The sequence below is a fragment of the Temnothorax nylanderi genome, unplaced genomic scaffold (genome assembly GCF_030848795.1).
Source record: "Temnothorax nylanderi isolate EJ_2023f unplaced genomic scaffold, tnyl_v1.0 TNYL_tig0006_pilon, whole genome shotgun sequence".
In the NCBI taxonomy this organism is placed as follows: Eukaryota; Metazoa; Arthropoda; class Insecta; order Hymenoptera; family Formicidae; genus Temnothorax; species Temnothorax nylanderi.
The window spans coordinates 2,191,948-2,208,748 of NW_027249068.1; the positions used below are offsets into that span (position 1 = coordinate 2,191,948).

Genomic DNA, 16,801 nt, shown 5'->3' on the forward strand with positions numbered 1-16,801 from the left:
CTCAATTTAGACGAGCTACAATTCGCGGTAGAAAATTTAACGCGTTTTAATTTCAGTTTGTTTTATGCCATGAATTTTATTGACACATTTATGTACTTTAATGTATAGTGTATATATGTGTGTGTGTGTGTGTGTGTAGTTTTATTCTTTACAATTGTTTTTTTTATATTGCATGGCATATGAAATCGCAAGTAGAATATTAGTTGTTTTCTATTAACTTGAATTCCGATATGAATTGTAGATCGTGTAAAATCTTAATCTGAAATTCAAATTTGAAAGTATCGGGGATAATTGCAGGGAGAAAATTATTTGGAGTTGTAAACAATAGAAATAAGCTGCTTTACAATATAACGCAAGCTTTTTAATGATTAAAAGTTTATTTTATGATAAATTATATATTCTATCATCTTAGTAATTTATATGAAATTATCTTGACAAATTACAATATTAAAGCAGCAATATATTTTTAACGTTATTAATGATAAATACAAGTTACGATAAAAAGAATGAAAATAAATAAGTCGATTTATATTATTTATAAATATGTAAAAATATTATAAATGTGTGAAATTTTTCTAAAATTTAAAGATTTAAGTAAAATTCTGGCCATATTGAACTTATTCCTGATTAGCGAATTTCCGTGTTAGACCGAACATGGCAGAACCCGCAGAACTAACCGCCATATTTAAAGATAGAAAATGAATTTGCAGACACTAAATGACAAACTTACAGGTTTATTGACACATCGACAAAGCATGGATGGTTAATTTATAACGCAATATTAATTGAATGTTTTATTATATTGTTTAGATGTTTCGATGTACACTTATACCAGAACAAAAATACTACTTAGGGCCGATATCACAGTCTCCGATTAACGTGATCCTCCGATTAAACTCATTCTGCATCTCTTTCTAACTATCCCCCTAGAAAGAGATGCAGAGTGAGTTTAATCGGAGGATCACGTTAATCGGAGACTGTGATATCGGCCCCTAAGCTGCGTTTCTATATTTACTGCCAGTACTGAAAATTTATAGTGTACCTATAAACTATAGATTTTCAGTACTAACAGTGAATATAGAAACACAACTATAGAATCTAATGCTATACAGTCTCTTGAGAGTTTCTGACATTTACTACGCAGCTTTTTAGCAGCTTATATTCGTATATAGTCAACAATTGTCAACATATAGTCAAGAATCTGCAGTATTGTAATTCGCTTATGATTGGCGTGACGTGTGTACAGTCAGGAGCAAAAATAACGTTCAGTGATGTAGCGAGAAGAACTGTATCCCCGAGCTTCCCTGTCTCCTCTAGTTGGCCAAACGCTGAAAGAGGAAAGAGGAGGTGTGGCGAAGAGGGGAAAGCGCTACAAGTGCAATTCTATTCGCTACGTCCAAACTTTTGTCAACACTTTTGCTCTCGACTGTACGATCGTATGCCGACCGGTGTATGTAGTAGTATGTACACTCGCGGACAGAAAGGTTGTCCGACTTATACACCCGTATTCATACTATGAATACGGCTCAAAGTCGGACAACCTTTCGGACAACCTTTCTGTCCGCGAGCATACATACATACGCACACGCGGCACACATAAATCATGAGCGCGTTACATCAGTGACGACGGTAACAAAGGTTAGGCTGGTTAGGTGAGCCGTCAGTGAAGAACGTGGCGAGTCCGAGTGGCGTGTGAGTCGTGGCGCCGTACGCCAAGGAAGCGAGGTGTTCCATCGGTGAAAAGAAGAAGAACCGCACCAGCGGATCGCCTCCAGCGATCATCTTGACGTCGCCATCGCCTGTCATTCGACCACTATCCCACATACACCGCGTCTGTATGTGTTGTGTGCTCGACGGCCGACGAGAACGAGACAGAAACAGAACAGAGACAGAGAGTCTCCGCGCTACGTCGGAACTGGCGTGGGAGGGGGACCGGGGAGGTGACCAACCCCCTTCACTCTCCCTCTCTCTCTCTCTGTCAGTCTCTCCTCAGTCCTCCTTCCACGTCCACGAGGAATTACCAAAATGGTGGCGCGGTACAACGCGGGTGGTGATGTGTAGGCAGATATCGGCTCGCATCGCGTTCGTTTCAGGGAGGTGCGAGGTACGCGAGCGCAACTGCGCGAGGCCGACGGCAGCATGGGCGACCCGAAGAGCCAGCACGGCGCGCAGGACATGAAAGGCTGGCTTTTCAAATGGACGAACTACCTGAAAGGTTACCAACGGAGATGGTTCGTCCTGTCAAACGGCCTCCTGTCGTACTACAGGTAGTTTCCTACGTGTCGTCGGACCCGCGGACGTCGTCGCCGACGTCGAACCCGGTCGCGATCTCCCCGCGGCCGCGCGCGTCTCACCCGTCGCGGGACGTTCGCTCACGCTGTTTTTCAACGGCGCGATCGATCTCGACGCGTCGCGTCGTCCTCGCGGCACGCGATCTCCGTCGTCCTCGACGGCGATCAACCCGGAGAGAAGAGAGAAAAGAAATAAAAAGAAACAAAAAACAAAAAGAGAAAAGGGAGAACCCGAAGGTGCGACACGGAGCTGCTCTCTGTCGAGCGTCGCGATTAGGTTATGTGCGCGGTGACAGAACTCTTTTTCGATCGCTCCCGGGTCAAAAATAGCCTGGCAACAGCTGTCACGCGTATTCGCGGTATCGTCTGCGTGACGGGGGCGAGCGGGGGGGGACGTCCGCGTCGCCGAAGCGTCCGGACGATACCGTGCGATTTATGCGCTCTATGCAAATAGTTTGCGCGCGTTGTTAATTCGGGCGAATTCGCGGTATCTGTCAGGGTCTCTGCGCCGTATAGAACCGTTAAAAAAGAGAGATAAGAAAACAGACTTCGCTTCTTATCCGCGGCGCGTGTCGGCCCGAGGGACGCGCCGCGGGGAAACAGCTCCCTGTCACTCCTTCCCCGAGGGTTTACTCTCGTCGTATCCACCGCGTGACATCGTAGTCTCTAATTGTAAAAGAGAACCTGACGTCAGGACGCGAGAGAAAGTATCGGATGAGAACATTTTAGACGCCTTTAGAGAGAGAGAGCGCGCATATTCACGTAATACCACAGGCTTTGCGATTTCTCAATGGCGTAATTTGCACGAATCTGGTTTATCCAAGTAATGCCGAATTGGAACGCCGTTTACTCGAATTGCACGATAACGTTCACCGCCAGCTTTAACCTGAATTCGCGATGCATTCGTCAGCGCATTAACGCGCGGGACAGAGCGAGCGGTCGACGATTACATAAAAGCGTGACAAAACTCCTTGCGGAATGACACGGTTAATATTGCGTATACTCGCTGTAGTCTACGGTGTACGGGATACGTCGCGAAGTGCGTGGGGATCGGTAGGAGGGATCCTCGACGAGTCTGGAGTCGAGTCTTCTTGGAGACAGTACTCGAATAGGAACGTCCCAAACTCAAACTTGTAGATAACATTAAACCAAATCAGAAACTTTTACTTCGCCATTAAATGATTAACGATAAGGATTTTTTTTATTCAACCTAGCTCCGGCTATCTTTTTCGCAACAAATTATCTACAGTGATTCTAATATATGTAAGGATGCTTATATATATTAGCATCAAAGTTTCACCGATTGAGAAGGATTAAAACAGAGTCGAAACGTGATGGATTATAATTAATAAAAATAGCCAGTTGGGTCGAATAAACAAATCCTTGCGGGAATATTGAGTTGAAGAATTATTCGAGATTGACAATGCAATCGTTCCAAGCGTGAAACATTCGCGTTACCAAATTTTCTATGTACTTATTATTCTGAGAGAATGACGTTTCTGAAAACGATACAATCCTATTGCAGACCCTCGCCTTCGACGACGCATCGGAGGGAGTTTATCACGTATATCTGCACGTCTTTCGTTTTTAAATCTCCTGCGAGACTCTACGCCCTGGATTCGCTTATGGCGCTTTGTAGTTCGCAATACGACAACATCCGTCCCCTTAGCTGGCTAACTTTTACGTGAATCTCGCCCCGGGAACCCCCGGATTGTAATTGATAGCGGAACGAAAGACTCGTTACGACACGAGCGCAAACAGCCCAGCCGTCTGCAATCTCGCGGTCTCCCTCGTTATCTCCGCAAGTAGAGCAGCCGCGTTTCTCTGACAAACGATTGCGCACCGGCTTCCTAGGACAACGTTTTCTTTTCTCATTTTTTTTTATTTGTTCATTTTTAACACTCCGCTTGGCACAGTTTGTGTGATTTGAGTTTGCAATGCCTCCATCGAGGATTGTTTCACTTGGTACGTGTGTAACGTGTGTTTCACGGGCACCGCCGGCGTATATATACGAATTTGATTCCCGTGTTGTCTGCCGTGAGGCTTCTTCTCGCACAGTACTTATAACACGCGTTAATAGCACGCAAGAATCACAGCAGCGCTCGCGTTACGAACCGAGTGAACTTTTATTGTCTCGCGTCACTCGCCGACGCGTTTACCGGTTTCCTTTTTTTTTTCTTCCTCCCGATCTCGCGAACTTGGAGCGACTCGACAAAGTGTGAAAAGATTGCCCGTACTCTTGTCGATTTCTTGCGGTAAATGACAAAAAAAAAGAAAGACGAGGAGAGAACGAAATCTCGAGTCAATAAGCACTTGCACACAATGTTACACAATGTGAACGGGGTCTATTTGTTTTATGGATTGTTTAGGGCTGAACCAACAGGGGGGCCAAAGATATCATCGCGACGCAAGCGGAGGGCTGGCAGAGCCTCCGAGTAAGTAAAAAAAAAAAAAAGAAATCAAAAAAAGATCAAATTGAAATCGCATCCCGATTTCCCCCTACCCCTCTCCGCGAGTTTGTAATTAAAAAACTGTCCCCTAAGGACGTTTTGTTTCCATCTCTCATTTTTTTTAACTCTTTTAGAAATGGATACTCGATCACATACATACACACATACCCACATACGCACACACATCACGTAACTTTACATTTTTCCGTACAATTTTAACTATCGATGGCCCAAATGAAAAAAAAAATCTCATCCGCTTTCTCCACCTACCTGTAACATGTCGGCGGTTACATCACGTATATCCACCTGTACGTGTGGAGTCTGGAAATTAAACGTGCCCTTCTCTCGTACCGCTAAACCGTGCTAAACGTAACACTTGGTATTCTCCATCGTCCTTTTCTCTCACTCACTCTCTCTCTCTTTCTCTGTTCTTTATTTCTCTGTTTCTTTGTCTTTTGTGTGTGTGCATAATGCAGCCGCGTGCAATGAGACGTACCGCTTCTTTATGTCGTGTGCTTTATCGTGCCAGTTACGTTCGTCTCGATCCATCGTCCACTTTTGTTCACTTTTGTAGCGGTTTCTCACGCAGTGTAACGGTCGTTGTCGGATCGGCGAGATAGCTGCCTACCGGTATCTCTGATTAGACGGTTTTGTTTTTTTTTTCTTATTCTTTCAGGCGGACGCTCGAAAGTAGCAGAAGAAAATTATCCGCGGGTCACACAATTTTACGTTTTCTCCCGTTCTCCAAGTGCGATCGACGAAACGAAAGATTCCGTAATGCCTCCCTGTCGAATGACTTCCTCCTTTCCTCTCGATTAAACATAATTTCCTTGTTTTCTTTCTAGTTATACGGAGACTTCCTGTCACCTAAATTTCCCTTCACGCACAGGATATAACTCGGCGCAAGATTTATCGACGTACAGGGTGCTTCCTTTCAGCCGCGGATTTTTACATAAATTTTTACGTCCTGTTTCTCCTTAATGAAAATATGAATCCTGGCTGGATAGATGGATGCCATATGGATGCGCGTTTCGATATATCCGATAAGTGAAAGTTTGATCCGAGTACGCTAAAGAATCTGCGGCTTGAAGGAGAAGTATCGTCGGGACACCCTGTATATAAATATCGTGGATACCGCGGAGTTGAAAAAATCGGGTCAACGTATCGCCGCTGAATAAAATGAATTTTATCAGCAGGTATCAGGCCTAGCCGCGACAACTCACGATAAATTAAACTCAACAATGGCCCTGCTTCCTTCTCAATAAATTCCGAAGACTGTTTTGCTGTGAAAATCAATTTCGTCGGCTTTCGTCCAGATGTTTCGTTGCAAATATTTACCGAGCGTTACGTAACGAGCGACGTTACGCGCGATATTGTAAAATTTACCATCTTGGGAAATAAATGTACGCGAGTACATCTCGAGACAATTCCGTTAATTAACGTATACAGGGTGTCCTTAAGCGGATCGATGAACTCTAACGGTGCGTTTTACTCGCTCTAAGGATGTAGGAAGATCATGCGATCACGCGAGCATGCGATCCGGAGAGAACTCGCCGAATTATACTTTCCTGTCTACGCAGAATTTCGCGACGATTTTTCAGAAACTCGTGTGGAAGCTCTATTCCCGTAAAATGAAGCTCGGTCTTGCCTTTTACATCGATTGTCAAAGCTGCCCTTTCACATACTCCGCATTGACGTTAGCTGATGACTAATGGATCTTACATATAGACTCAAATGCAGATTGGTGGAAGAATCTATTCATCTTTTATTCCGACGTACAGATTCATCACTATAGATTAATGCAACGATAGACCTACCAACCTATCTGAATCTCAATGAGCCTCATTAAGTATTGTTCGTTATTGAGACAAAAATACTAGAAGCGAGAGTTCTCGGACTGATCGCTGATCGCGATCGCGCGCGATTCTCTCTGTTCATCCCCACGAGCGAGTAGAGACCACCCCTGAGCTTGGCGACCCGTTTCGACGACACCCTGTATGATCCTGAGCACGCTAGCATGACTTTTCCCTCCCTTTTTTTTCCTCCACGTGGAATCGTGATTGTTGCGTGTCCGATTAACCCGAGTGACCTCACGTGCATGATTCGATTGAGAGCTCCCCTTCCCTCGTTCCCGCTCCCCTCGGTCTTTGGATTGTCGTTTCGTACGACAGAGAATTAACTCCCACGGGTTGCTCTTGACCGACGACCGTGAGCGCGACCGAGAGACACTCGCTTGTGCGGACGCGTCGCGCCGGGATAGGGCAGAGCGGTCGGATGGATCCGTAACGCGCGCGGGTATGGTAATGGGATCGCTTTCCATCGGACGGATAATCGAGTGTTTATTTTCTCGGATTATGTCAATAAATCCATACTATTTCAATGCTAACTACTCCCCCGCATCCTCTCCACCTGCCTCTCCCGCCGAGTCAGAGATACGGTGTCACAGATTAACGCAGACAATCGTCACGTTGCTGTAACCGATCCTTTTTTCCCCCCTTTTTTTTTGGAGGGGGGAGAGGTGGTCGCTTGGATAAACCTTCTTCACGGCCGTATATCGTTCCGGATCGTCGTAGCAAAAGAGTCGAGTCCCTCCCCCGATTGCAAACTCAACGTCCGTCTTTCTCTGTGTCATTCGGCAAACCCGGAGCGGACCTGAGAGAGACGCGTACCTGAAACTGTCGCGTCTCCGTTACCCCCTGTTTCAGGAACCCCGCGGAGATGTCCCACACCTGCCGCGGCACGATTTCCTTACACGGGGCCTTAATACACACGGTGGACGCCTGCACCTTCGTCGTGAGCAACGGCGGCACGCAGACCTTCCACATCAAGGCGTCGACCGAGGTGGAGCGGCAGCAGTGGGTCACAGCCCTCGAGCTCGCGAAAGCCAAGGCCATCCAAGCGATGGAATCTGGTTCGTACGAATTGTGCCTGTCTATCACGTAAGCCTGCCGTTTTCGGCGTATCTGGGATTTTTCCATCCTTTTAAATCGATGTGTAGAAGATCAACAGATCAAATGCCTGGATTCAAAAACATTTTATTATTCCACTGCAGATATATCACCAAGCACGGAATGCTCAAGAGAAAAATGTTGACACTTATATGGAAGCAACTTTTTCAGATAAACGCAAAATATCATAGTAACAAATGTATTTTGTCTTCAAAAAGTTTCCGCTTGTTCACCATCATTGCCAACACATTCGTGGAATCTTCGCCAGATGGTCTAGAGAGCCCTGAGGCACATTTCTTTGGATATTGTTGCAAGCACATTTACAATTTTCTGTCGAAGATCTTATACGTTGCAATAATGTAGAATTGTAGAACACATGGGAGACTCTTTGGAAACAAAATACATATGATATCTTGTGTTATCTCAGTCTCCCTGTTTCTCTAAAAAGTTACTTTTATATAAGCATTAATATTTTTTTAAAGCACCCTGTACATTAGCAAAAAGTACAATAGAGAAGCATGTTAACGTAATTATTTTGTCATGACAAATTAAGTATTTCCTTTAAAATACTTTGATTTGATGCAGGAAAAATCAGAATATAATAAAACTTTAATTTTGACAGGTTTGTCAGTTTGAAATTTTGAAATGACATACATGAACAATAAATACTAAATTTTTATGAAATAAATTTGAATAAATTAAAGTACAATATTTCTATGTCAGCAGTTTAACGAAATATTTTAAAAGATTTCAAGTTTAAAATCGTAGTGAAAGAATTGAATTCAGTCTATTCTCTAAAGAGTCAATAGACTCGTTGCGAATAGACTTGTTTTATTAATTAACGTTCATCAATTAACTATCGTGAAGGCCGGTATCTTTCATTTCCTTTTCGCTTACAAAACATTCAACAGTTGGAATGTCCTGTATAAAATGTTGAATTCAGACTTACGTAATTTATGCATTTCAGATATAAAACTCGAGCTTATGAGGTTAATATTAATAGTCGAGATTTTTTTGCTCAATTTGAATCGCTGCACGGTACAAATAGAATATTCCAGCGTTATAAATAATTTAATGAACATTCCTATCATCTTATGTACTAGTTATAGATTATTGTACCGTACGTGTGCATAATTTATGAATTTGATTTGCATCACAAACGACCGTAACATCGATACGATGTCTATTGTCTATACATTTGCCTATAATTGTCGTGCTGCATCTGTCTTTTTCTTGTATATTATCGGAGCTTTAGTACTTCGGCGACGTTATGCGGCGAAATCTCTTTTAGAAGAAGAGGAGGAGGAATATCAAGATAACGACAATCAAAACGTAGAAACCGCGTCTGTGATTAAGGATCTAACGCGACGACTGGACGATCTACAAGCGTGCAATGACTTGATGCTTAAGCAGGGATCAGCGCTTCAACGAGCTTTAACCGATTTGGAAATGTTAGAGCCTCCGTCCCCCGAATTAGCGGCGAAATTCAAGATCGTCAGCGAACGAGCCACGCTCTTTCGGATTGCGGCGAATGCTATGATCAACGTAAGTCCAAACGATAATCTCTGTGAAATTGAACGACCGAGTATCTGTGAATGACTCTTCCCTTTTCGTTGTTTATTTAGCAAGTCTCGTAATAGTGGTTTATACCGTTCGATCAGAAAATCCAGTTTTCTATTCAAAATTCTCGTTTCAAGATTCCAACATTTAATTGTAAACTGTAGTAGCTTTTTAATGCGGCAACATTTATGCCGATGTTACATAATCTCTAATATATCTTCAAAAACGGACATCGGAGAATACGTTCGCGTTCGGGGATCTGAGTAATGCTTCGGAAGATAATAGCGTGATATTGTTCGCGTGCCACTTTTATTCGACTTGCTCAATAGACTCTTGAACTTGCTTTGTGAACATCTCGTAAATCTTATCGTAACGAGACATATACGACACGACTGATCGAGTGACTCATCTAACGGGAGGAAAGAGAAGGGGCAAAATCTTGAGATACAGTTAGTAATTAGCTGCTTGTACGAATGCGAATAATGTCGTTCAAAGTCTACGTAGAAATTCGCAAGATTCTCAAAGAGCAGAGTTCAATTTTCACGCAATCAGGGTCGTCTCATTCACGGAATTGCCCTTTGGCAATGGCATTCTCTCTCTCTCTCTACTAATGTGATCTAATACTGATGTGATCTCATACGAAACGCAACTCGAGAACTGATTGAACGCGTTGTTGCAGACGGGCAGCGATTACTTGCAATTAGCCCAGCAACAAGAGCCTAAATGGAAGAAGTTGCTGCAGCACGAGCGCGATCAGAAGGTGCGGATAGAGAAAATGGTCGAACAGTTAGCTAGGCAACATTCCCACCTGGAGGAAGCCGCGCAACACGCGATTCCTTCGGCGACACATGCGGGGGGACACAGACCTTCACGTAAATAAGTTTATATTATATTTCTTATTCTCCGCTTTGTTAGCATGCATTTGTTCGCATTTTTCGATACCTTTTATCTGCTACGTCGTTGCTTCAAGTACCAGAAAATGTAACAAAATCTTTTTCAAATTTTGAAATTAAATTGGTATAGCATATAGAATGTTTTAAAATCATTTAATGTGTTTTAATGGCATTGTATAGAGTCTATTTCTTTTTAACGAAAATGTCGAGCAATAAATTGTCACTCATTGTCATTCATTGCAGTTTTTCTATGTTTTGTATAACTAAACTTTAAATTAAATTAAAATTCTATTGAAGACATCACTTGAACTGAAGAATAATTTTTGTTATTTATTTTTTTAAAGTTTAAGCTCTTCTTTCTCATGTCTAACTAACGCATTATCGATATCTCGACATTTTCATTGACCACATATTAGCTAAAAAAAAACTTGACAAGGACGTACAGTGGATTCAGGACAGCTTGTACGCAGCATCTCTTGCACTACGCGAAGAAATATGACGAGTTTTCACGGTCGAAATTTTAATTAAATGTGAATTCTCTCCCAGCCAAGTTCCCTTATTTATCGCAGATATCTCCCATACAGCATATTGAAGCTAATTAAATATTTCGGCGAAATTAAATGTCCGATTAACAATTCATCAGACCAAAGTCGGACATTCTCTGCAAATTATATTTTTAGATTCGCGTTCGTATTTGACATTTAGCCGAGTGTGCATTCTATTTGTCCTCTTTTTCCTCGTACAAGAAATTATACTCGTCCGCGACGTGGAGTCTCGCGCTTGTCGAGCACGAATTTAAATCTCGGCGCCGGCGGTCGTTTGTCCGCGCCCGCGCTAGGTGGCCTCCAAGAAGCGCCGACGCGCCGATGTGCGGTGATTATCGCGTGATTACGTCATCCGTGGTCTACGTACGTTACGTACCGACTACCGTCCGTGTACCGTCTCTATATATACATAGGACAAAAGAGCGTTTATCCCCGCGTCGTGTTCCTGTATATATAACATATATATGGTAACGTAATAACTTATGTATGTACGTTCGCACATGACACGATCGTCGGGTGTGCTTCCGTCTCTTCCGAGCCCGACGCTTAATCGACGGGAGAGTGGCACCGCAAATTGGTATTCGTCTTTTTCTTCCGTTAGCTCCGACAACGCGGTTCCCCTCGAATTCCGGAGTCGCTGGAATCGGTGCGATCGCCTCTCGCGCCGACGACGGAGATCGGACGAAGGTGTCGGAACTCGAAACGATCGCTCGAGGAAGGTGGTGACAAGATTGAGCGCGTCAGCGGCGTGTCGTAACGGTTCTCGCGGCCGCCGAGTCGAACCAGGGGTGCGGAACCGGGAACCGGGAGTCGGAGTCATCGAGACGAGATCGAAGATTACACCGGAATGTGTCTTCGTGTTGGTTTTGGTTCGCATACGTCTCCATCTCGCCCTCCCTCGCCCCTGTGATCCACTTCTTTCGTCTGTACTCGAAATTGGTGGTGCGCGCCCCGGAGGGAGAAGAAAGAAGGAAGTAGACGATCGAGGGTACGGGACAGATGCGTTTACGTGCGATTCGTGCGAAGCGTCCTTCCGCGACTCGCTCGCGCCGCGCCGGCCCGATCGAGCGAGCACCGGCCACCGCGGAGCCGCGGAGCACGCTCCGCGACCCGCGGCGGCACATTCGATTCGCCGGAAAGTCGGGAAGGAGTGAAACGCGGGAGCAAGGCCGGGCAGGGCGCGAAATCGCCCTCGAGCAGCGGGAAATGAACTCGGGAGTCTCGGGACGGCGGATCCACGCGGACCACGCGGCGGTCTTGGCCGCGCGGGGCTCGCGGGACGTCGACGTATCGATTCTTTATTACGCGCGATACGATCTCGCGACCGCGGGTGACTGGCGTGACTTCGACGCAGCGTGCCGTAATTTGTAACATACGCGCGTTTTTTTTTTTTGTCCTCCTTTGTGTTCCCGATCCCGTCGCTTCGTGTGTCGGCGTCGCGATAAAAACTTACACTTTGTACCTTATCTCGATGCTTATCCTCGGGTGCGATTAGGCGATCTTTGTGCAACGTGTACCCACTTGACGTTCACGTGCTCTCCGTACAATCTTCTTCCGCCCGTCTTCCCGGGTTCGAATTCCCCCCCACGTCCGCGTCGCGTCCGTCAAATGGGAAATTTTGACTTTGCAGATCCCGCAGTTACGACGTCACCGTCAGAGGATGAGGAGGATAACGCTGAATTTTACGACGCCCAAGAATCGGACACTTTCACGCTAACCATACCCGCCACGAGCAATTCGATTTCCGCGAGAGATCGCAACGATTCTCAGGGTAGCGACGATGGCTCCAGCTCGGAGGGAGATCCGACGCCCTTGCCCGTCTCCAATTCCACTGGCGCCGATTCGTTCCTCATTGTGACCGATTCCACCGCGGCGCAGACTTCCTCGCGTGTCACGAACACAGACGACCTGGATACCGTAAGCAAATTTACATTTTCTCTCTCCCTTTCTCTCCCCTCCTCTTGTTTTTAAGTAAAAACGGGATGTAAATATTTTCACGTACAACAGGCAGCTTGGCGATCCAACAATGGCAGCAGCAGCACCGGGATGACCACCAAACGGAAGAGAAGGACTAGGGTACCTGAAAAACCAAACTATCCCTTGAATCTGTGGAGTATAATGAAAAACTGCATTGGCAAGGACCTGTCCAAAATTCCCATGCCGGTCAACTTTTCGGAACCTCTCAGTATGCTTCAACGGTTAACGGAAGACTACGAATATGCAGATATTCTTGATAGGTACGATATCTTTAATCGCGTCTATTTTGTGAAAGAAAAGTTATTGACATAATTTTTTTCCTTAAATAGGGCTGCGGAATGTTCAGATAGTTACGAGCAGATGGCTTATGTAGCCGCGTTCACCGTATCTAGTTACGCTACAACCGCCGCTAGAACGGGAAAGCCTTTCAATCCCCTTTTAGGTGAAACTTACGAATGCGATCGTACGGACGACCTTGGATGGCGCGCGATTTCGGAGCAAGTGTCTCATCATCCGCCTATGCTAGCTCAACATTGCGAAGGGAAGAAATGGCGATGTTGGCAAGAGTTTACAATGGCTTCTAAATTTCGTGGAAAATATCTGCAGGTACGATGTCTTGCTTGATAGATAAAAGTACGTACCGATCGCAAACAGTCGCTCAACCGTCGTCAAAACGAGTGCACAACCATCGTATTTTCCAAACACGGTCGTTCTGAGAATTGAATTTTGTTTATTAGGTGATTCCCTTGGGTACCGCTCATCTAGAATTTAATAGTGGCAAGCAACATTATACATGGCGTAAAGTTACTACTACAGTACATAATATTATAGTCGGAAAGTTGTGGGTCGACCAGAGCGGCGACATGGATATTGTAAATCATAAGGAAGGTATCAAGTGCCATTTGAAGTACATCCCGTACTCGTATTTCTCGAGAGACAGCCAGCGCAAGGTGAAGGGCGTAGTCATGAATTCCAATAAGGAAGTCAAATGGGTAGTGCAGGGTACATGGGATTCGAAGATAGAAATCGCTCCGGTAATCAGCACGTCTGGCACCCCCGATAATCCAGTTTATAAGACGGGTCCTTATATATTAGCTTGGAAACGACGTTTGCCTCCGTAAGTATGTAGCAATAATAAGCGCACGGAAATATGCATCTGTTAAAAAAAGAAATTGTCACTCTCTCTTATATTTGTTCTTGTTCTTTTTCCTTTGTAAATAAATCAAACGCAGCTATCTGTTAAAGCTGTGATGATAAGCAGAGCATAATTTTATATAACATATATATTTTTCCAATGGAATAAATTTTTTATGCTAAAAAATACGTGTCCCAAAACAAAAATCGAATCAAGAGGATCTTTTATTATAAATTTACCGACAACAGCACTTTTAATATGTATGAAGTATTTTAATACCCTAATATAATTTTACAGTGAAGATTGTGAGAAATATTATTCATTCACGGAACTAGCATGTCAATTGAACGAACCGGAAGAAGGTGTAGCTCCGACGGATTCTCGTTTGAGGCCTGATCAGCGGTTAATGGAGGATGGACGATGGGACGAGGCTAATGCAGAAAAATTGCGTTTAGAAGAAAAACAAAGAGCTGTTAGACGGGCTCGCGAGCTCGAGCACGAAAGGGCCGCCGCACAAGGTAAGTTTATATCGTCAGATTGCGAAAATCAAGCTCTTTTGCTCACGAATTTCGTGTCTCTCCGCAGGATTACCTTACGAGGCGTACGAACCGCTGTGGTTCAAGAAGAAGCAAGATCCGTACACGGACAGCCGTTGTTTCGTTTATAATGGCGAATATTGGGATCACAAGAGCAGAGGTGACTGGTCGCGATGTCCAAACATATTTTAGTTTGTTATATAGATAGATTCCATTGTGTGATGTGACTTTGTCACATACACATGCAGTGTGCAGAGAAATTTTGGATCGTTCAAAAGTGACGGTAGCCGAGATTAGAAGTCGCGACCGTTCGCGGTCGAGACTTTAAATGCTTATGAAATAACGTTGACGTGATAATGGGGTTGTTATGGGATATGGTTTAGCAATTAATTCTTACAATGAAGTGGACGAAACTTGTTGGCAACTCTGACATGTACAATGTGTAATTTGTACTTGCATGTCATCGCCATCGCCTATTCTTTAACTCTTCTACCTCTCTCCCTTTCCTCCCCCCTTTTCTTCCCCGTCTTTCTTTTCGTCTCTTCTTTTCTCTAGTACAGAAGTAATATTTAGTCCAACGTGATGTTTGATTAACATGCGCTTGCGTGCTCTTTTTTAAGATTTTGCGCTGAATTAATGAATATAGTCAATCTTGAATTTTTCAGTTCGATTTGTAAGTGCGTTTTATTATACATATTAGCTATATGTATGAGTTCGTAAAAAATCGAAACTCTCAGGCAAGTCGAATGAATTTCGGATATTATTTTTAGCCTAAAGCTGAGAGATAGCAATAAGACCGTATAGAAAAGAAAAAAAACCTACTGTCATTAGAGAGGAAGGATTTCGAAGTTACATGTTCCACTTTATAATATATTCAGTATTCTCAACTTATTTTTAAACGAATATGAATCTAGTTTTCTAGAAATTAATCCGAGTTTAAGTTATATCGCACTCAATCGGTGCTGCTATATATACGAAAGTTGTGTGTATTTTATTATTTTTAATCCATTATTGAAAGTATTCGTGTAAACGCAGCTAGATGTGCAATGAGGAATAGAATCGAGCCGACATTTGACATGAATTAATATAAAAGACGCTGATTTTTCTTTTATACATGATCTTTTACATCATTTTTATAGAAATAAAGAACATCTCCATATCTTAAGAACCCAATTGAACTTCGACACGCATCGGTATTTGTAATTTTTCCCTCGTTGCACACTTTCTGCTTGACCTAGTGTCACAACAAAGAAAGTCTGAAAAATATTCGAAGTGGAAATAAATCCTGACGGTATTGTACGTGAATTCGAAGATCCGTGCAACTGCATACGTTCAAAGGTTTATTCAGTGATTTATGAATACGTGCGCGCGCGCGCGAGAAGATCGACATTTGTTCAACATTTTACACACGTAATATAAAGCCGACGACGATGATGCTTCCAAGTTTGGCCAGCGTTGTTCTACGGGAAAAAAAAGGAGGAAAAAAAGAAACCATGCCATTTCACGTCCGCACAGATTTCAAGCACGCTAGAAGCTACGCTCCGAATACTTTGCCGAGCTGTACGCGTCGCATTATCACCGAAATGGAACGACAAGAAGCGAAATACTCGAGGCGGCGAATCGACGACTCCTAAGTGCCGCTCCGCCCGATTGGAGAAAGTCAAAAATCGGGTAATCGAGCGTAACGATATCATCGTTTCTTTCTCGAAATTATCGCTGTAGCATAGGGATACGCGTGCACCCGTAGGCACCCGTGCGAGACCGAATTTATAGCGAGTGGATACGTGTATGTACGTATGTGTTTGTATGTATGTATGCCAGTGTGTACATATAACGATTAATTGATGAAACTTATTGTATATCCCTCTTACTTATGAGCACATAGGCCGTTCCGTTCCGCGATGTTATCGAGTACACGGCCACGTGCACGAGCATATCTCGATGAGCCGAACGGAACGGCTAGCTTGCAGCCAATGTCTACAATGATCATTACGCTAAGTCCTCTGGCTGTATTATAATTTTAATAGTTTATAATAATTGAAATGATTATATATAAATATATATATATATATTATACACATCTGTATACATATAAATACAAAAATTAAATAATTTAACAAGGTGCGACGAATGTGTGTGTGTGTGTGTGGGTGTGTGAGAGCAGAGTAGTGAAGTTGAATTATTAGCGCTTGTACATTAGCCAATTCGTGTGGGGAGAGAGAGACAGAAAAATATAAATATGCTTCGCTACAAAGGGATATTCATTTCGTGGCGTCTCCTTCACAGCCACCCATCATCGATCACATAAAAGGCCGTAATTGTATTATAAGCGATTTTTTGTTTTGTCGAATTAATTATATTGAATCAATCATGTGAAAGAACTGTATAAACGCGATCCGAATTAATACAGATTAAGGAAATAAGGAGTTTGTTGCGGGGATATTTTATTGATGGTATCTCGTTCTT

The 16,801-nt window shown here is 43.6% G+C and overlaps 1 protein-coding gene across 6 annotated transcripts; it reads left to right on the forward strand.

Moving 5' to 3' along the window:
- The first annotated feature begins 1,463 nt into the window (after positions 1–1,463).
- Positions 1,464–16,761, forward strand: Osbp (oxysterol binding protein). 6 transcript variants are annotated; one of them, XM_071716878.1, is made up of 11 exons: positions 1,464–2,267; positions 4,661–4,726; positions 7,447–7,652; positions 8,939–9,234; positions 9,929–10,121; positions 12,318–12,604; positions 12,695–12,924; positions 12,994–13,270; positions 13,402–13,781; positions 14,097–14,317; positions 14,385–16,761. In XM_071716878.1, exons 1-11 carry the CDS (start codon positions 2,140–2,142, stop codon positions 14,525–14,527), a joined length of 2,427 nt encoding a protein of 808 aa, XP_071572979.1. In that variant the 5' UTR covers positions 1,464–2,139; the 3' UTR covers positions 14,528–16,761. The 6 variants fall into 6 exon arrangements, with proteins under 6 accessions (XP_071572979.1, XP_071572987.1, XP_071572995.1 ...); XM_071716886.1 differs by having other exon boundaries at positions 8,945–9,234; XM_071716894.1 differs by having other exon boundaries at positions 1,466–2,267; positions 8,981–9,234.
- Positions 16,762–16,801: the final 40 nt, after the last annotated feature.